This window comes from Rhinichthys klamathensis, unplaced genomic scaffold, assembly GCF_029890125.1.
Source record: "Rhinichthys klamathensis goyatoka isolate OS25496 unplaced genomic scaffold, OSU_Roscu_1.1 h1tg000005l_1, whole genome shotgun sequence".
Lineage (NCBI taxonomy): Eukaryota > Metazoa > Chordata > Actinopteri > Cypriniformes > Leuciscidae > Rhinichthys > Rhinichthys klamathensis.
In genome coordinates this window covers 5,129,140-5,150,424 of record NW_026606558.1, presented here as the reverse complement: position 1 = coordinate 5,150,424, position 21,285 = coordinate 5,129,140, and the positions used below count along the sequence as shown (strand labels likewise).

Sequence of the window (21,285 nt, the reverse complement as noted above, 5' to 3'; positions counted from 1 at the left end):
GCTACAGTCTGCAGCGAGGGGTGTCTCGCCCATTTTGATTTCATGGGGACTTTAGGTCTCTCTCTGCTCGTCCTCCAGGCCTGTAGGCAGCGGTAACAGTAAACATAGGAAACGCCGAGTGAGAGTCCAGATGACCGGAGCGCACCATGGCAACAAGCTCAGCTCAAAACTTTAGCAACCAGCCTTTCGAAAGTAAGTGTTTTGTTTCGCAAACACGTATGGTGCATTCTTCTTGTAGGTGCCTTAAATAAATAGATAACAGAGTGTGATCCTTGGCATGAATTTCCACGTTTTCTAGTCGCTTTTTACATAAAAAAAAATAATTCGCACTTAGCCACCAAAGCGCCTTCCACAATATCAGAAAGTCCTCATAACACAAAAGGAGATACATGTTATGTATATTTTTATTTAAATATATATTTTGGCTACAGACTGCTATTATTTGAAACCTCTTTGTTATTCTCCTACCTTCCTTACCAACGTCGATATTGTTAGATGATTTGAAATGGGAATGTGTAGCCCAACATCACAAGAGGGCAGTCGAGATCATCTTGTTAAAGGGATAGTTCACCCAAAAATGAAAATACTGTCATTATTACTCGTTCCAAACCTGTAAGACTTTTGTTCATCTTTAGAATTCAAATGAAGATCTTTTTAAAGAAATCTCAGAGCTTTCTGTCCCTCCATTGACAGTGACGCAACTACCACTTTGATACTTCAAAAGTTCATAAAGAGATCGTAAAACTAATCCATATGAATTGAGCGGTTTACTCAACATTTTCTGAAGAGACAAGATCACTTAAATGATGAACAGATTTAATTTAGGCTTTTATTCACATATCACACATATGTGATTCACCAACTCACACATCAGTATTACACATCACTAAACCGTTCAATTCATATGGATTAATTTTACAATCTTTTTATGAACTTTTTTAAGCATCAAAGTGGTAGTTGAGTTGCTGTCAATGGAGGGACAGAAAGCTCTCAGATTTTATTAAAAAGATCTTCATTTGTATTCTGAAGATGAACGGAAGTTTTACAGGTTTGGGATGACATGAGGGAGAGTAGCTAATTAATGACAGATTTTTCATCTAATTTGTTTGTATTGTGTGTTTATCAGGTTTAAAGATTGTATACACAGCTCTATTATTGCTGGTGGCCTGTTGTGCATCAGGAGGTATTGGCAGCCAAATTGTCCAAGAGGACCAACATAACCATGAACATAATGCAAATATGTTCCTTGGCTCTAAGGTATCATCTTCATGGTTTTTTATAACAGTTATTTAAATCTTTAAAGTAATCCAGTTTCATTCTACTAACTATTACTGATTTTCAGGACAAAGATGAAATACAGAAACTAAATCCATCTGAGCAGCGGAAGCGACTGGTGGAGATAGTGAAAAAGATTGACACCAACTCTGATAAATACCTGACTCCAGGTCAGTTCTCGTTTGGTTACTTGACATTTATTTTAGCACGTACACATGAGACGTGTCAGATGATCTACTGACATAGATTTTGTAAATGTTTTTGAGAGAAGTCTCTTATGCTCACTTAAGTGGGTCGCACACCGGACGAGAAGCGCAGCGCCGCGTCGCGCCACGTCTAGGACAACTCCAGGTATCGCACACCGGACGCGCACATTCTAATCGCGCGAGCACAATTTTGAATCAACTCCTGGTAGAAGAGCTGCACGATGTGTGTTTTATCTTGATTTATTATTTATTTTTTTATGTTCATTGAATAATAGCTGATGTTTGAACGTTAATCAAGTAAAAGTGTCTATCACGTTGAGTCTGTTATTTTGTTGTAACGTTATCCGTTGTCTAGGCAACTATGTCACATAATACAATAGTATTTATTTAGCTAGCGTTTAGCTAACCCGAGTGAAAACAGCACAGGGTGAAGCCATGTACATTAACGACGATTTGAGACAAATAAATGCAAATTTAATATAAAACTATGCAAATGGCGCTCTGTGGCGCGGCAGGGTTTTGAACAAGGTCCTGAGCCGTAGCTGGGCGCCGCGGACAGACGCCGAATGGCGCCGCCGGTGTGTGTACACTCATAGAGAATAATGTGTTCGAATTTTAAAGACCTGGCGCTGCGCGACGCGGCGCTGCGCTTCTCGTCCGGTGTGCGACCCCCTTTAGGCTGCATTTACTTGATAAAAAATACAGTAATATTGTGAAATATCATTGCAAAATAAAGTGTTTACTATTTTAATAATTTATTCCTGTGATGCAAAGCTGACTTTTTAGCATCATTACTTAATTCTTCGGTGTCACATGATGCTTCAGAAATTATGATTTGGTGCTCAGAATAATTATTCTTATTATAATGAGTGTTGAAAACAGTTGTGCTGCCTAATATTTTTTATATTAATTATATTATAACTAAGATTTGAAATCATCTATTATTAAAATAGTTAATTTCATCTACAGTTGTGGTCAGAATTAATGGCATCCCTGGTAAATATGATCAAAAATGTCTGTAAAAAATAATCTGCACTGTTCATCCAAAAAAATTGCAAAAATATAACCTTTCATTGAAGTAAAAGAATTGAAAGTGGGGGGGAAATCACATTATGAAATAAATGTTTTTCTCCAAAACACGTTGGCCACAATTATTGGAACCCCTAGAATTTTTTACGTTGTCAGACAAGACTGGAACAAAAAGGAACCGGATTCTATGGTCAGATTAAATAATAAAAGAGCTTTTTGGCAGCAAACCAACCAGATGTGTTTGGGCAAACACAGGGATAAAAAGTACCCCATGCCTACGGTTAAATTATACTGCTAGATCTTATATGTTGTGGGCCTATTTTTTTGCTGGAGGTCCTGGACATCTTGTTCAGATACATGGTATTATGGATTCTAGCAAATACCAACAGATAAAAAAGCAAAACCTGACCATCTCTGCTAGAAATCTTCTAATGGGCCGTGGTTGGATCTTCCATCAGGACAACGGTCCAAAACGAACATCAAAATCAACATAAAAATGGGTCACTGAGCACAAAATGAAGCTTCTGCCATGACCGTCCCAGTCCCCTAAACTGAACCCTGTATAGAAAATGAGTGGGTTGAACTAAAGAGGAGAAGCACCAACATGAACTTGTGAATCTGAAGGATCTGGAGATGTTCTGTATGGAGGAATGGTCTCTGATCTCTCGTCAGGTGTTCTCCAAACTCATCAGGCATTATAGGAGAAGACTCAGAGCTGTAATCTTGGCAAAAGGAGGTTGCAAAAAGTTTTTAATAAAAGCCAATATTTGTGGCCAACGTGTTTTGGAGAAAAACATTTATTTCATAATGTGCACTTTCAATTCTTTTACTTCAATGAAAGGTTATATTTGTGCAAAAAAAAAAATATATATATATTTTTTTTACAGCCATTTTTGATCATATTTACCAGGCGTGCCATTAATTCTGACCACAACTGTATGAATCTGTTCTGCAAAAAAATGTCACTGTCCAGCTCAGTTCAGTTCTCATATAACGGTGTCAGTGCAGTCAGTAATAATATTGTATCATTATATTATTATATTAAGCATTTATCTACTAAGCAAAATTTAGAATTTATTTGAAATATAATTTTTTTGTAGTATTATACAAGTCTTTACTGTCACTTTTGATCAATTTAACTGTGTCCTTACTGAATAAAAGAATAGATTTCTGACCCCAAACGTTTGAACAGTAGTGTATGTTTTAATTAATAAGCATTCTCTGTTGCTTCTCTAGAGGAAATCACATTATGGATACAAAGGGTGTACAGGAGATATGCGCTGGATGATGCTGAGGAACGCTTCTCTGAGTTTGACTACAACAATGATGGTCTGGTATCTTGGGACGAATACAATATGGTCATGCATGGTCATACTGTGGAAGTGGATAAAGATGCTGTTCTTGAGGACCCAGAGGAGGAGTCACTTAGATTTGTATGTTGCATGATTCATTAGCATTTCATATTATGGAACGGGAATGAAAAGTGTTGCATGATTGATAATAATTGTTTTACCCACTCACAGCTCCATGCAAAGGAAAAAAGACGTTTTTATTTTGCCGATACGGATGGCTCAGTTGGCCTGAACTTAACAGAGTTCCTTGCATTTACTCATCCATCTGAGGTGGACCACATGGCTGTAAGTATACAATAAAGCTGCAATAAATCATAAATATGATTCGATATTAAACATCCATGTATGACTATGTGCTGTGTGGTTGCATTTTTCCCAGGATTTTGCTATTGAAGATGTGCTAACTGAATATGACTTGGATAAAGATGGATTCATCAGCTTGAGTGAATTCATTGGAGATCTCCGAGCAAATGGTATGATTATGTTGGGATAAATAACAGTGTATATAGTCATTACACTAGTGATGTACTAATACAAAAGAAAAATAATCCAATAACCGATAAATGGTGAGTCATTGAATCATTCATTCAACCGTTTTTTAATCTTTCAAATAAATAAACACTTTTTTAAACGGATGGCAGTGTAATGGCGGCATCCGATCAGCGGGCGAAGGTCTCTGTGGTTTACTGTCTTTCCTCGTGGCAAAGTAATTTGATTAAATTAAATGCATTTTGTCATGTACTAACTCGTTATCTCATCTGACTCCATAAATGAAAAGGTTTTAATGATATCTGTGCATCATTAAATGTAAGCGAATGTTTGACTATCCGTTAGAATAAAATTAGAGGTGGGCATAGATTAATTTTTTTAATCTAGAAATTAATCTAGATTAATCTAGATTAAAATGGCTCATTTGAATTCTCCCGAAGGCATTCAGAATATGTGTGCTACCCAAATAATGACTAAAAGTAAGTCTTTGAGAATAGTTTGCCTCGCGTAGGGATGTGCATTTCTGCCAAAAATGCCATTCGACAATCGAGGAGCAAAACTCGAATATCGTAAAAAAACAACAAAAAAAAAAACAACAACAACGCAATGACAGAAAGGGAGGCCAATTTCATCTTTAGCGATTTGTCATCAAACAAACTGTTTATTAATTGAACAAGTAACATGTTTTCGTCCTTTTTTTAACATAGTAGGCTAATTGGAAGAAGAAGAAGAAAAACAATACGCACGACAGTCCGTTTTTGCATCGCCAATGCTCGTTAGATCAAAAAATAATGTCATCATATGTCATAAGAATTTTATGTGAACCTGCCTTGTTACTGCAATAGCCTCATTTTTAAACAAATTAGTTTCAATCAATGTAAACTATTCGTGTGATTATGCCACTGCGCAATACACACACAATGTATTACTGAATGAAATGAAATCGAATGTATCGTCCTGTGGAATGGGAATCATTCATTCACAGACAGCTTACGAAGATGTTCAACTAATAAAGATCTTCATCGCTGGCAAAAATATGATGCATTTGCAGATTTGCATTCACTAGACTAGACTGTAGATCGGCCACTTCATCCAACGCTCTTGATGCTCTTAAATCTTCCTGTTTCGACTCCGAGTGTGAATTGAAAGCGCTTCAGACGATTCAATGCGCGAGGAACTGAACAGATCAACTGATTCGCTAACCGATTTAGACAGATCATCTGACAACTTGTTTGATGGAGTCTTTGAACAGAATCGACTCAAAAGAGTGATTCATTTGTAAATGAGCATCGCTCATGCCCATACAAAGGACACAGCGCGCTTGGAATAAACTCATTTAACAACGTATTGCATTAAAATAAAGAAACGAGAGGAACGTCGCCCAACGTAACAAAGTAAAAGTACACCTTGTGTCCCTGACAGGAAAATACCCTACTGCGCGATCTGTGACAGTAGGCGCGGCGTCATACTACACATTAGAATTGCGCGAAAATATAACGATATTCGAAAAAGCTATTTATGATCCCAACCCAACTTTGATTAACGACGATATTTTTTTATCGCCCGATAAGAGTCTCACGTTAACGCAGCACGTTAACGCCGATAACGGCCCAGCACTAAATAAAATCAAATACAATTTATTATGTCAGGTAAATGTATCATGCCAATTTCATAATCAGTTCAAAGATAATCAATACAGTAACATCAAATGAGTAAAAGATGTAGGTTAAACCCGACATTTAGAAAAATACATAATGCTGAAGCCCTGAGGTCCTTTAACATTATGGGCTAATTTGAGTTACAAATCACTCCGAACCTCTTGCTGCATTGCATTATATAGACAGACCAAGGCAGAAACCTCTTTTCAAATGTAAACATGAGTTCACAGTGGGAATTTACATTAATCACCGTCCCAGACTTACTGGGGGCAGAAGTTGATGTACATGGAAACATTTGCTAACAATGGGAGCTTACACCTTCTGAGAGCAGGAGACCATTTACCCACCCTCCTTTGTGTGCAAGTTATCTCTAAACTCTTAAAATCGTTATTACCTTTTGTTTTACTCTTTGGGAATGAGACCTTTGTACCAGTCGCACCAGTCGAGACATTTCAAATGATACCAAACATGTGTAAAACTGTATAATAATTATTCACAGATGGTAATATAGCAAGAGATTTCAAATGTTAATTTCCTTTGTTTTCTCAGAGAATAGCTTCTCTTGCAGTTTTTCCAGCCTTACAGCAGCAATTAACCTTTTGTCAGAACCTCTAATAAATCACTTTATTTTGTTTAATTGTCTGTTCATCATTGGAGAATCTTAATCTCTATTTGAAAAAAAAAAAATCACGATTCTCAATTTATCCAGAATCGTGCAGGTCTATTTACAATTGAAAACATTTTTAAAGATTAAAATATGGAAAATAAGCATGCACAATCAAATATTGACCAATAATAATACATTAAAAAAATGCTAATATTAGCCGATAACCGATATGTGCTTCCATACTGTACATCATACACATTTGGCTTCATTTGAAATCAGACAAATCAGAATTATGGGAACTCAAGGTGTTAGCATCTAAATATTTTCCAGGATTGTGTTAGATTATTATCAGAAACATACATGTTTGCTTGTCTGTGTTAAAGAGCAGGACGAGCCCTCGCAGTGGGAGGTCGAGGAAACGGTGCGCTTTAAAGATCTCTATGACCAGGATAAGGATGGAAAACTCAACAGGGATGAACAGCTCCGCTGGGTCGCTCCGAACAGCTATGGGTCGGCACGAGAAGAAGTGAGTTAATGTGTCATCCAGCTGCCTTATATACTTTTTTATAGGGATCCACCGATATAAAAAATTTGACCAATAACTAAAAATTCTTTATATTTGAAAACCGATATATTGACAATTCATAACCATCATGGCTAACAGTGCGTATCTGAAGTGTCTCGGCTGAAGGAAATAATCCATTATTTATCGGCTATAATATATAGGCCAAATTTTCTTGTTGGGCCGATAACAACAACATTAAAAATGAACATACAGTATATCTGCTGATACCGATATGGTGGCCGATATATCGAGTATCCAGGTTTTTTTTTTTTCATTTTTAACAATATATTCTAAATATTTTTTTTCTTGATTGTTATACAGGCTATTCATCTCATCAAGGAAATGGATCAAGATGGTGATGAAAGGCTCTCAGAGGCAGAGATTTTAAAAAACCAAGACACTTTCATGAACAGTGAAGTGACCGATTATGGAAGACAGCTCCATGTGCCACATGATGAGTTGTAATAGTTAAAACCTTTTATAAATACTTCTTGTGGTGCCACAAAGTGTCATGATTCTGCCATCATGTCCGTCATTTTCTAGTATAGCGGCAGGATCATGACAGACCCATGTTCTGTGTGCAAGCACATGGCCTTGTGTTTTGGTCATGTGCTTGTGTTGTCTCGTTTCCAGTCTCCGCCCCCCTTGTTATCCCTGTCTTGTCATCATTGTATTATTAGTATCACCTGTGTTGGTCATTAGTGTTCCCTATGTAATCCCCGTGTTCTCGCTGTCTTTTGTCGGTTCATTGTCTAATCAATGTTGACTGTCTAACCTCATCAAAGCCTTGTGATACCTGTCTCGAGTTCCATGTTTATCGTTCGAGTTGTGAGTTCCTGTTGAAAGTCGTGTTTGTAGTCGTATCAGTTTATCCTGTCTTGTTTTTGCCCCATCGTGGGTTTTTGCTTTCTGTTTTATCGTCATTAAACCTTGTTTGAGTTACTCGCTGTCTGCACTTGGGTTCGTTCCTCACCACATCACAACACAAAGAAAGACTACTCGAGTTTTTACGCATTAATTTTTATTTGATGACATGCAACTTTTACTTTTATCAATGCTATTATCTAATTTGACCTGTGATGTTGCCTTTTATTTGAGTTAAGCTGTGTAACATGCACTTTTCTTTTTGCTCCCTCTATAAAATCAAACTCAGTTACTGTGCTGTTGCTTGCAGTCAAAAGATAATCAAATCAATGTTTGTCTTGATTTAACTTGATTTACTTAAACTACTTAACTGAACCCTATTTCGATGATGGCTTTGTTTGCCTAAACTCTCTTCGACACCTGAAAACTCTTGACTCTTTAAATTTTCCAAAAGCCCACTGTTTCAGATGTGTCATCCTATCTAGTATTCAAATGGCGTCTGCATGCATGCATAGTATCTGTAGGGCAGGCTCACTGTGGTCACTGACATAATAGGAGGGAGCTTCCTTATCTGAGTCAAACCTGAGCAGCAAGAGTGTGCTGTGAAACAGCGGTTTCCTGCGCGTGGCATTGTCTGTTCTTTCTTTTACTTTTCTTAATTCCGCCTTTGATTCCTTCTGTGTGCTTGTATCGTTCTCACTACTGTAAACTGCCTTTAGAATGACACCGTTACAATTCAAAGATTCTTTTTGGGTAAGTGAACGAGTTGAGCTATTTTGACATATTAGATTGAACGGGTATGTGAGTTAGGACATGCTTGATGATAACCATATCGCTTATTATGATTGACAGGGTAGATTATGAATGTGTCTAACAGCATCACATCACCTTACCTTACCTAAAGAATGTATTGGACGAGTTATTAAATATCAGTATTTTTTGTGCACTGTCATTTCTATTAATTTGTATCAGGAATTAGGGTTGCACTTTATTTACAGTACGTACACTTTCGATATACTTACCCACAATGTACCGAGTAGTGTAAGGTTACTACATGGGTTAGGTTTAGTACCTAGTTAGTATTAACTTACTACAATAAGTACATAGTATGTTCATGTGAAAATAAAATAAAGTGCTAGCGTAATTAGTGTATCTATATAAGACAAATTTAACTATAATCTGTCATCGTTTCCATTTCTTAACATGTGTTTCAGTTAGATGTTGGATTAGATTTGCACTGAGAGTACTGAGATGTTCTCTAAAATTAAGATTTGGATATGATTTTTTAGAGTAAGATATCTGTCTTGGCCTTTCTCAAAATTCTTTTCTACATTTGTGGGTTTAGTGTTTATATATAGACATTCTGACGTTGTGTCATGGAAGATGATCTGTAGGCTTCCTGTTGAACGGCTGACTTTGTGCCCACTCTACCCTCTCTTTAGCTTTGATCTGTGTTGTCGGAGCATCCATCTACAAAGCGACTTCTGGGTTGATTTGCATGTAAAGCCACGCGAGTGCTATTCAGTGTTAGGGCGGGGTGTATCCAGCTGGTGTCAAAATAGTTATTTTCTTTCAGTTGCAAATATAAGAATGGTTCATTTTCAGTAGCATTCCATGTTAATATTATCGCACATTGTCAATGATTAAACCACCTTAGACAGTCTGGTACCACATATTCTGTTTTGCATAGATATCAACTCTTCAAATAAGGCCTTATTTTTATGAACATAGTGCTACAAGTAGAGCCCAGAAACTCCCCAGTGATTCAAGATTAAAACTGAGATGCACAGTCCCTCATAACCTAAATCTTGTTACTGTTGGAGATATCTAATCCTCTTGGTTTCAGGGCCCAGAATTCACCAGCAACACTGGATATGACACTCTTATCCAGAGGCTATGTGATGGGCGACGCGCTTGCAAAGATATGGAAGAGCTCTTAAAAATGAGGTAACACTGGAAAATTGCATATTTCGAATCTTTTCAAAGTACGCTGATTAGCAATGGTCTAGTAAAGCGGTACTGGTTAACATAGTACATTCCTCTGCTCATAGGGCGATGGCGGAGGAAAGATACGGCAAGGAATTGATTACTATCGCACGCAAGACAGGAGGGCAAAGTGAAATTGGGTAAGCAAACATTGTATGCATTATTGAATATATTTACTTATGTAAACATTGTCTTTTGGTTTTAATATTTTGTATACTAATCAATATTATTTTGTCTTAATTTTGTTGATTTGGTCTTGTAGCACTTTGAAGGCATCATTTGACCAACTAAAAGTCCGTAAGTATCACCCCATATGATAATTTGCTTAGTTTGCTTTAAAAAGCAAGTGTTCACAAACACACATAGAATATAAAACATACTAAATATACTACAGATTACTTACAAATTGAAAACTGTAGTTAGTAACATAATTTATTAAATTACAATAATATAATCTGACTACTTTTTGATTACTTTTGACCTTACTTTTAGCCTTAATTTGTTTATCATAATAGACTTGAATAGGATAATCTCGTATTATAGTGATATGCAAATACAACGAGAAAAAAATGTGGAAAATTTGTCATCAACAAAATGAAGTGCATTAAACATTACATTACAACAGGAATTGAACATTAAAAGGAACTGCAGAGGGTTTATGAAAAGGTAATCATTTAAACCATGAAAATAAAATCAAATAAAAAAACAATCAAAATAAAACACAAAAATTATTATTGATTATGATTATTTGACTGTTTTATTTGTTATGCTGTGTGGCCTCTGACTTGTGTAAACTGGAAGACTTTCTGAACATACATAAGCAATATGCTGTTTTAGAAAGGACCGTTTAAAGGGTGAAAAATAAGAATTAGTGAGAACCAGTAATGTTTAATAATTTACTGCCATTTTGTGAATATTAAAAGAATAGTTCACCTTAAAAAGGACAATTCTGTCATCATTTACTCACCCTCAAGCTGCTTCAAATCTGTATGAATTTCCTTATTCTGTTGAACACAAAAGAAAATATTTTGAAGAATGTCAGTAACCAGACAGTTGATGGACCCTATTGACATCCATAGTAGGAAAAAAAAATCATTCTTCATAATATCTTCTTTTGTGTTTAGCAGAAGAAAGAAACTCATACAGGTTTGAAACAACTTGAGGGTAAAATTTTTCATTTTTAAGTGATCTATTCCTTTAAGTAGTCATGTTATCAATAAAAATGTAACTAGTCTGAATCTAAGTATTTAAAAAAAAAAAAGTATATAATTTTGGGAATCTGATTACGTAATCCAGATTACATATAATCAGTTACTAGTATATATTAAATATACTAAACCCATACCTTCAAGATCACTCATGATGAATATGCTGTTTTCTATCCTAGAAATGGAGAACATTGGAAATTTGCACATTCAGCTTTCTGGGATGTTACGAGAAGAGGTGAAACGAATGGAGCAGTTCAGAGAGCGACAGAAGGAGCAGCGGAAAAAGGTGAAATGCTATGCGATGCTTTAATTAATCTAAACTCGCAGAACCGCAAACTACTTTCTCACAAGTGCGAACCAATAGTAATAGTATTTTTGCTTAAACCAAGTTGCTTTTGATTTATTAAAGCTCAAGAATTCAATGTTTTCTTTTTACAGTTTGAAGGGGTCATGGAAAAGGTTCAGAAGATCAAAGTATCATTACATAAGAAAACCACAGAGGTGAGTCTAACTTGCTTTAGTGACTTCAGTTTTATGGGCTACTCAGTGAATCATGTATTTGCCTATTACAAACTGAAAGCAGAATATCAGGAAGAGGAAGGGAGAAATGAGAGTGATTTAAATCATCAGTGCTTGTGCTAAACTCTTTGCAGCTAGTGTGCAGGGCAGGGAGGGGGATGGGTCTTCACAATGTTGTAACGGTCACCTCAGGAAGTCTCACTTCTCTACTAGAAGTGTATTTTTTTCTCGTCTGCACACTTCTGGTCACTCCCACCAACTCAGACTCTATTTTATCAATGTTGGGTTTTTTTCTGTTCCTCATATATTTGCAATTTCCTGAAACAGACTGCTGTTGTCAAGAAAAAGATGCATTTCCGTTTGTCTTGGTACATCATCAGACGCATTCAGAAAGCAAACGCGTATGTTAGGTTAGGACTGAGGCGAGGAGAGGTTGAAGGGTAAAGTTACTTCGTATTTTTATATAGCATTGTGAAAACTGATCTGATTTGATAAACAAACGAGTAAAAGGGGATGTGACTATCTAGTCAGGAACTGTCAAGGTGGTTGTCTGACTTAGTGGTTAAAGATGAGGGTTATGATAACCACTAAATGAAAGGTATTTACTGTAGTTCCGAAGTAGTTAATGAACTTACACCATTGTTCAAAAGCACAACAGGTTGTCAGCGGGACTGTCCCTGCACTCTTATAAAAAAAAAAAAGGTTCTGTAAAAAACCTTAGAACCTTTAGGTTTTCCCATCATGAGATTATTTTATGGATTTAGTTTTTTTCACATTTTTTTATTTTCATTTCATTTTATCAATTAAACGGCTCATAAACATAATTTATCACTTGAATTTCTTCTTATATAGAACCTTTTTGGCATAAAGGGTTCTTTAGAATTGAGTCAAGAATCCTAGGGTTCTATATAGAACCTTATTGAAACTTTTTTTTTCTAAGGCGCACTTAGAAAAAAAAGTGTTTTCTTTGTCCACACGCATTTTTTGCCAGCTGAAAACGCCTAGCTGTGTGCGCTTTGGTGAGTGTTTTGGCAGTGTTTTTTTCAGCTGAGACACTTTGCTTGCTATGAATATCCGCAGAAGTGTTATCAGTATCTAATTTCACAGATAGTTTGTTTCTGTATAGTTTCTATATAAAAATGTCAGGTAAAGTATTTGCTCTGGCTCTTGTTTTAAATTATTTTTCCAATTTACGTTTTTTTAAGGCACCACTTCATGTCCTTGTTTTCTTAAGTTTGATGATATTCTAAATTTGACATTAATATGCTGATTTCTGATATGTTACTTGTATATTAAATATGTATTGTAAATCTCGTAAATCTATTTTCTCACAATTCGGACTTTTTTTTTTACCTCGCAATTCTAACTTTTTTCTCAGAATTGCATGATATAAACTTTTTTCTCGCAATTTTGAGTTTATATCACGCAATTCTGAGAAGAATTGCGAGATAAAAAGGGGCAATTACCTTTTTTATTTTTTACTCGGTGGCAGAAACGAGCTTCCACAAATGTGAGTTCTGTTTTTTAGCTTCAGAAATCATTCTGTCTTAAAGACAAAATCAACTGAATTTCTGCAATCTTCCATTAAGCAGTACTGGAAATCTATGTCATATCTGATCACATAAAAATGATGGAGATTATGGTGTTATAGTGTTTTTATTTTATTTTTTATAAGCAGCAGAAGCAGTATTTGGAGGAAGTAAAAAAAAGATGTGATGTGATATCAGCATAATGAATTATATAAAAGGAAGTTTAGTTTTACATTAGTTTACTGTATGTATTGTTCTCCTGTTGCTTTATGGTGGTTGTACATTGAATTAATCATTTTTATCTGTTTAATTTGGAGCAGATTGATTGTATATGTCTATGTTTGGGTCAGTGAAAGCAGTTGAGTCAAGTAGATAAAGTTTATTCTTGCCTTTTCTGTGACTTTTCATGACACAATAGAGTGAGAAAACAAACCCAAGAATCAAGATTTAAGAAGTAATTCACCACCGTCCTTCAGATGAGACATTAAACCGAGGTCCTGACTCTCTGTGGTCATAACACACCCTGGGTGTAGGATGTTCTTCGAAAAGGAGTAGGGGTGTAACCCAGGCATCCTGGCCAAAAATGTACCCATTGGCATCATGGCCTCCTAATCATCCCCATATACTGATAGGCTGATCACTCTGTCTCCTCTCCACCAATAAGCTGGTGGTGTGTGTTCTGGTGAAATATGGCTGCCGCCGCATCATCCAGGTGGATGAGGACATTCCCATATTTCATATGTAAAGCACTTAGAGTACCCAGAAAAGCACTATGTAAATGTAACAAATTAGTATAAATTAATTAGTATTAAGACTACAAGAAATTCCATGCATATTAATTTAAATTTGAATGAAATATATTTAGCTTTTTCAAGTCATTTGGCCATCATTCAAGTCTATATGAGTAGTGCCATAATAACCCTGCACTTCTCTATTCTCCCAGTCTAAAAGGGCGTATGAACAGAGATGTAAAGAGGCTGATGAAGCTGAACAGGCTGTGGAGAAGCTCAACAGTACACCCACTGTCACCCCTAAACAATCTGAAAAGGTAAAATATGGATTATTCTGGGTAGAATTTGGAAACCGCCCCTGTTTCCCACCATCACAAACATCCCGTCAGCGTGTGGCCTTTCTATGATGTTCAGTGTTTCTAAGGATGCTGTTTTTTAGAAGGCAGCTGTCTGACTCTGAGATGGGAGCGTGGGATGTGTAACATTAGCAACACATTATTAGCTGTTTGATAACGTAGCCAAGCAAAAGGCTAATCATATCAATTACCGTTATGTGTCCGATGTTGTTGAGAACGATACATAAAACGCATTATCATTCTGATATATCCACTTTTAGACGACCCTGTATAATTCACTCTTCTGAATCTGAATCTGTTTCTGGTTCAAATATATATGGCTGGACTAAACCAATATTTCCACTTGGCATTGTGTAGCGAGTGGATCAGGTAGTCTGAGCTCGTGTAAGAAGAGGCGGAGACTAATTTGCATATTCATGAATCCACGTATATTATATGAAGCAAGGGTGTAGAGTTACATTCAAGCAATTTTAAGGCATGAAGAAATCATTTTCACAGGTAAGAAACATTTAAAAATGTCATTTTGATGATCAAAGATGAGTTTTAAGGGATCAAATTATTGATTGCTGGGACGCAGAAAATAATGTTTCACAGTGTTACTGTTTTTACTGTATTATTTGATCAAAGAAATGCAGCCTTGGTGAGCATAAGAGACTTCTATGTAAAACATTAAAAAATTTACTGACCCTAAGTTGTTCCTGATCCAATAATGAGTTCTTATAACCATTTTAAAATTTTGGTACAAATGCTAGTGATATTGTTTGATGCCACTGAGTATTTTTGAACAATGTTGTGCTCTATTCCATAACAGATGCAAAGCAAAGCAAAGCAGTGCAGGGACGCGTCCGCGGATGCAGGTGAGAATGGAAATACGCTTTTGTTTTCACACATTGCAGCATCAGCTTGCAATGCAAAAGTGTTAAATTGATACATCTGAACCGGAAACATACACTGGTAATGCCTAAAATGCACAATTCAGTTACTTTCAAGCAAGATTTCAATTGCTGGAAATCCAATGAGGCTGATGCTTGTTCTCGATTGACAGAGAAACAGTACATGTCAAACATAGAGCAGCTGGATAAGATTCGTCAGGAATGGGAGACCACGCATGAATGCACATGTGAGGTAAAGAGAAACACACACACACACGACTATCTGTTTGCTGTCCTTCAGAAATAGCTCTCTGCTGAAGCTGTGAACCACATAGAACACTAAAAATGAACTTCCTTTTTCTCGGTGTTTTACACACTGCGTACCACACAAACCACACATACTAAACTAAACTGCACAAGAAACTTTTGTTTTGGCTTGAAATAAGTATATCCATAACACCAATTCTGATCATCATGTGTCCCACTGACAGTTTGGCAAAGACTTGGTTAAATTACCAATTACTCTACTTAAAGGGACACTCCACCGTTTTTTCATATTAAACTGTTATTCCCTTAACTAAGACGAGCTGATACATACCTCTCTCATCTCAGTGCGTGCACTCAATCGCTCTGTCTTGCCAAGCACCTTAAGGGAATAACATACCGGTAGTTTAATATGAAAAAACGGTGGAGTATCCCTTTAAAGGCATTGTAGACCGTATTTACATCATGATGTTATTTCTCCAGGTCTTCCAGCAGCAGGAAGATGATCGTATTAATATTTTGAGAAATGCTATTTGGGTCCACTGTAACCACTTTTCCATGCAATGTGTCAAAGAAGATGAGGTCAGTATTACTTAATGAAGCTTTTTCAAAGATCACATTGATAATTGCTACAGACATTATTAAATACAAGCGAATTAAAAATATTGATTTTCTTTCACATTTTTATCAATTTAAGGCAAGACAGTACAGGCAAAGCCATCATTTTTTGTTTGTTTTTCTCTCTCCATGCACTGGTCAGTTTTAATATTTTGGGCTATTTTGCTTTCTTAACATGTCTTCTTTCAAACTAGAAGAAAAAAAAACATCCAAAATACACATTTAAAGTGTTTATTTTGAGGTAATACTTAACAATTAGGTTCTATTTGTTATTAACATTAGTTATCGCATTAGTTAATATGAACTAACTATAAAAAAGCACTTATTAATCTTAGTTCATTTTAATTCTAACATTTACTAATACATTATTGAAATCAAAATATGATTTAAGGGACCTGATCTAATATGAGCTAACAATAAACAGTTGTATTTTTATAAACTATGTTAATAAAGATTAACAAATGTATTGCTTATTATTGTTAGTTAATATTACTTAATGGTTATATTAACGAATGGGACCTTATTGCAAAGTGTTACCAACTTACAATTACAATACATATCTTTAAACGCTGTTTTCTCAAAATGAGTTTTAACACTTAAATACATCAGACTTTCCAGTTTCTTTTCTTACATTCTTAAGGTTTTCACAGAGAGGTTTGTTCATATATCATTCGCCTGGTTTTTATAACATTTAATGGTGAATGGTGGTCAAAAATATATATTTTTGTGACAGTATTACTGATTTATGGAGTGACTTATTACCGGTATTACTGATTTATCCCCCTCTGTATAACCTTTAACTCTTATATCCTCCTGGGACCCAAGAATAGACTTTTGTCCACTGTAGTGGACATTATATTTTAGTGAATTTCTCTGACATCATACATGTCACATGACACAACCTGGGTGTCCTGTAAAGAGCGCATTCAGGACTTTTCAGAGATACCAAATGTTTGGAGGTTTCACCATGAAAACAACTTCTCCTTGGTCTTTAAAAATGTCTGACATTAATTTAGTGATCAAATGTTAGATATTATTATTAAAATGTTGCCAATTATTACTCCAATTATTACCCTTTATTCTTTCATTAAATGTTGCTCCCAGAACACATTAATGTGCAAATTAGATACAGTGTATAGATACATTGCATTGAATGGGAATATTAACTTATGGCCATTTTACCCACATATTGCAAAAAGTAAAATGGTGTATCAATTCATTCCATTATTTCTTTCATAACATAGTTGAGAATAATCTTTATACAAATTTTGGTTGAAAAAATCCTGAAACCCCAAAATGTATTGGTGATTGAAAAAAAAAATCCCATTGTTTTTGCCTATACATATAATTTCATGTCATTTTATTTTTTAAACAACTTAGTCCTGGCGTCCACTACAGAGGACATAGCATAACGTATGAATAAAATATTATTTTATATATATGTTTTTTTACCATTTGTTTATTGTGCTCTAAACAGTGTGATGACATGGAAAAAAACTAAATTCAAAAAACTTTTTTTTTCTGGGTCTCAGGAGGATATACAGCATGTCAACAAAATTTTTAGATTTCTGTTCAGGAAATACATGCAAATTAGTGCATATTTAATTAGATAATGCCTCGTTTGCATATTTAAACATAACATTTCTGAAACCTTTTAATACAAAATTATTTTCTAAATGTACTGTGAATAATTAAGTGGGGAAGTAGGCCTTATGCACCAGAGAAACAAGCGCACAGCCATCTTTAGAATTTTGTGTTTGAACTTCCTTTTTTTGCGGTAGCTCTGTATAATTCTACGGCATCGCTGTCGAGGAGTAATTGGCCAAGTGGATTTACGTAATGTAGAGTTAACGAAATACGGAGTTAACGTAATGTGGAGTTAAACACAGTGCAGCACTGAAAGGGGGCGTGGCTACATATTTATCTAAAAAAAAAAATCCCTGGGATTTCTTGCCTTAAAATAACGAAATTCTATTATGTAAATTGAGTAGGAAATATGTATTATTCTTTATATTAGTTGTTTAAATTTAAGCAAACTTGTCACTGATCCTTTGAACTTCGTTGCTCTGCAGGAAAATTCTCAAATCATGCTGGATGACATCTTTGCTGTCATTAAAGCGAAAGAGCAACATTTTGTATCAAAAATGTGGTATTAAATGATAAAAATGCAAAATATAATGCATTTCACTTGTGGTCTCAGACTTTTGTAACTCTCTGTAATTGAAAAAAAAAAGTGCTTCCCTTATTGTCAAATTACTGTTCATTTTTATTCAGTGTTATGAGGAGGTGAGGGCAGTTTTAGAAATGTGTGACATCACGGAAGACATAAACTGTTTCATCAAGACGAAAAGTACCGGCACCACTCCTTCAGGTCAGTGCTTTTATGTATTGTTTCCACTGGGTTATTGTATTTAACTTCTCAAATCGCCCATAGTTTAGTTCCATAACCATATGATTGGATGATATAGTTCGGAAGAAATTTTGAGGAGGGTTTGCTTAATGAAACTTTCCATCTCTGTCTGTCTGTAGCGCCTATTGTGTTTGAGAACTATTATGACAGAGAACCAGCAACGGACAGCAACGGCATCACGCGCTTCGGTGGAGGTGTGATAAAGAGGTTTGTTTTCCACTGCTGGATCAGTATGTTAATGTCTAAATTTTGCCATGCTGACAAAACAGAAATGCATGGAACATGTACTATTATTAGAGATCAGTAAAACATGAAGCTGCAAGCGGATGTGGGGAGGTGTGATATACTGCTCTCTGTGAGCATATAAAGTGCATTAACAAGTAAAACATTGTACAGAAACTTTTTTTGTGTGTGTGGTTATCAGTAAATACATTATCTCAATCTGCCCTTTATGTAGAAAATAATTTTTATCTAGATAGCTTGTGACCTCGCATTAAATTATTAACACTTTTAATGTTCTCTTTACGCATGTTTATGAAAGTGATTATTTTCTTTTTGAAAGGTTTTCAAATCTCTTGCAAGGCAACTGTGCCGTTGGCTCAAAGACTAGTAATGACTGTATTCAGCCATCAGCACCTCCATCAGGTACATATTACAACATATTAATGACATTGTCAGCTCTCATATATATTTCAAATTGCACGTTACATTGTTTTTAAATTCTAGCCATCTTCATCTTGTAGTTACTGTAAACACAAATGTTATTCACCACCAGGGGGCACTTCAGCCCACCCTATGACTTCATTGAATAGGATTTGGGTACCGGTATTTTTATTTTTTTATGCATTATTTTCCTAAAACAAAATAATACAATAAATAACAATAACAAAATCAAAATTTGTTTAAAAATAAATTGTATGTGTTAGTTGCTGTCAACATCCATCCATCCATCCATACATACAGACAGACAGACAGTAGTGGCCAAAAGTGATGTTATTTGGTTTTAATGACCCTACAAGTTTGGTTAAACCATCATAAAACCAAAATATGAGAAAAAAAATTGTTTATATTTTTTAAATATTTAAAATATGAAGGAAGAACAAATCAATAAAGGTTTATCTGGCAAAAAAAGCAGAAACTACAGGTGCAGGTTGCTTGACAATGGGCAAAAAACCATACATTGACTACAACAAAATCAGTTGGTACACAACAATATTTCGCTGGTTCTCTCTTGTTTTTGCTTGTGTCCATAAATTCTTTGTATGACTGCATGGCCAGAAATGATGTCCGCACAATTTGCCATGTTTCATTGCGTTATCACAAATATAACAATTGACTCCAAGCACAACTGCGCAATATGCTTACAAATAATATTTGAAAAAGATGTCAATTTTCCTAGGCCCGACAACATCAATTTTGGCCACTACTCTGTGTGTGTGTATATATATATATATATATATATATATATATATATATACACTGTCATTATTCTGTTTATTTTTTTCTTTTCAGCCGACTCAGATGGAGTGTATGCTTCCATTCCTGTATTTCCACAAGGAACTTCAAACGTTGCTGTCTCTCAGAGCGCCACATACCAGGCTCAGTATGACTACGTAGCTCAGGTAAAAAAAACCTAGGAAAATATTATTAAAATAGCCTTAATAGAGATTAGCAAGATTATATGCTTTTTTTTTGGCTTTCAAAATCCAAGTTCCCATTCACTCCCATTATAAAGCTTGGAAGAGCCAGGATATGTTTTTAATATAACTCAGATTGTGTTTGGCTTAAAGAAGAGAGTCATCATACACATCTAGGATGGCTTGAGGGAGAGTAAATCATTTTTGGGTGAACTAACCGTTTAAGTCCTGTGTGCAGGGCACTGATGAGCTCTCCATCTCTGTGGGGGAAGTTCTGCTCGTGGTGGATCAGGGAGGAGACGGCTGGTGGACGGTGGACAGGGACGGCCACACTGGGCTGGTGCCAGGCTCATACTTGGCCAAGATATGAATTAAGAGACTAGATCACGCTGGAACGGCTTTCCATGTCCTTGCACCCCCATCTCTCTAATAGCAGAGTTATTAAGGCCACTCCTTATAAAGGAAGATTTCCATTTGCAAAATGCATTTATTTATGCAGTAGCACATCCATATGGAAAATCTCTATGGGTTGTAGTAAGTTAATCAAAACGGGTTAATTTGTATATTAAAAACTGGTAATTATACATGACTATCATTATTGTTGAGATAGAGATTTATATTTATTAGAAAGTTGTTTAGAAAATTATTTATTGTGAATAAACAGCATAAGAATGTATAAGAGATTATGACTAGGCACTACGGACTTGCCATGATTTAGTTTATGAGAAAGACAATGTACAGATATCTTCACAGAATTACATTTTTGGAAAGTTAATCAATGTGAGGTCATGTAGTTTTAACTATTATACACTCTTAGAAAAAAAGGTTCAATATAGAACCCTATGGGATGGCATAAAATGAACAATAAATCTGTGTAATGATCATTGCATCATGTTGCCGTTGACTGAATTTAATTTGGGTAATGACTCATACTTTGACTTTCCTCAGGCATTGAAAGGCAATTGGTTCAGACAAACTAACCTGACGCAAATGTTTTAAAGTTTCACATCCCTCCAGTCATTGGTCTTGTTCTATTATATTTGAAATGGGAAGGATATCCTAGGCTATTTCTACAGATAAATGTTTAGCAATCACTGTTGATTACAAGGT

At 35.5% G+C, this 21,285-nt stretch overlaps 2 protein-coding genes across 2 annotated transcripts; both read left to right on the top strand.

The window, feature by feature from the left end:
- The first annotated feature begins 117 nt into the window (after positions 1-117).
- On the top strand, positions 118-7,687 carry rcn2 (reticulocalbin 2). Its single transcript, XM_056255954.1, has 8 exons — positions 118-192; positions 1,127-1,257; positions 1,343-1,445; positions 3,747-3,943; positions 4,034-4,147; positions 4,242-4,335; positions 7,000-7,142; positions 7,503-7,687. The coding sequence occupies exons 1-8, from the start codon at positions 147-149 to the stop codon at positions 7,644-7,646; spliced, it is 972 nt and encodes a 323-aa protein (XP_056111929.1). The 5' UTR covers positions 118-146; the 3' UTR covers positions 7,647-7,687.
- A 762-nt stretch (positions 7,688-8,449) lies between these two features.
- Positions 8,450-20,628, top strand: pstpip1a (proline-serine-threonine phosphatase interacting protein 1a). Its single transcript, XM_056255940.1, has 15 exons — positions 8,450-8,798; positions 9,892-9,992; positions 10,097-10,171; positions 10,294-10,328; positions 11,419-11,525; positions 11,678-11,740; positions 14,231-14,335; positions 15,186-15,231; positions 15,420-15,499; positions 15,994-16,092; positions 18,403-18,499; positions 18,658-18,745; positions 19,101-19,183; positions 20,051-20,160; positions 20,414-20,628. Exons 1-15 carry the CDS (start codon positions 8,766-8,768, stop codon positions 20,543-20,545), a joined length of 1,254 nt encoding a protein of 417 aa, XP_056111915.1. The 5' UTR covers positions 8,450-8,765; the 3' UTR covers positions 20,546-20,628.
- The last annotated feature ends 657 nt before the right edge of the window (positions 20,629-21,285 follow it).

Coding starts and splice junctions, on each gene's coding strand:
- pstpip1a (XM_056255940.1), top strand. CDS start 8,766: ATGACACCGTTACAATTCAAAGATTCTTTTTGG. Junction 10,329..11,418: donor ATTTGACCAACTAAAAGTCC/GTAAGTATCACC, acceptor TTTCTATCCTAG/AAATGGAGAACATTGGAAAT. Junction 20,161..20,413: donor AGTATGACTACGTAGCTCAG/GTAAAAAAAACC, acceptor TCCTGTGTGCAG/GGCACTGATGAGCTCTCCAT.
- rcn2 (XM_056255954.1), top strand. CDS start 147: ATGGCAACAAGCTCAGCTCAAAACTTTAGCAACCAGCCTTTCGAAA. Junction 1,258..1,342: donor ATATGTTCCTTGGCTCTAAG/GTATCATCTTCA, acceptor ACTGATTTTCAG/GACAAAGATGAAATACAGAA. Junction 4,336..6,999: donor TGGAGATCTCCGAGCAAATG/GTATGATTATGT, acceptor TCTGTGTTAAAG/AGCAGGACGAGCCCTCGCAG.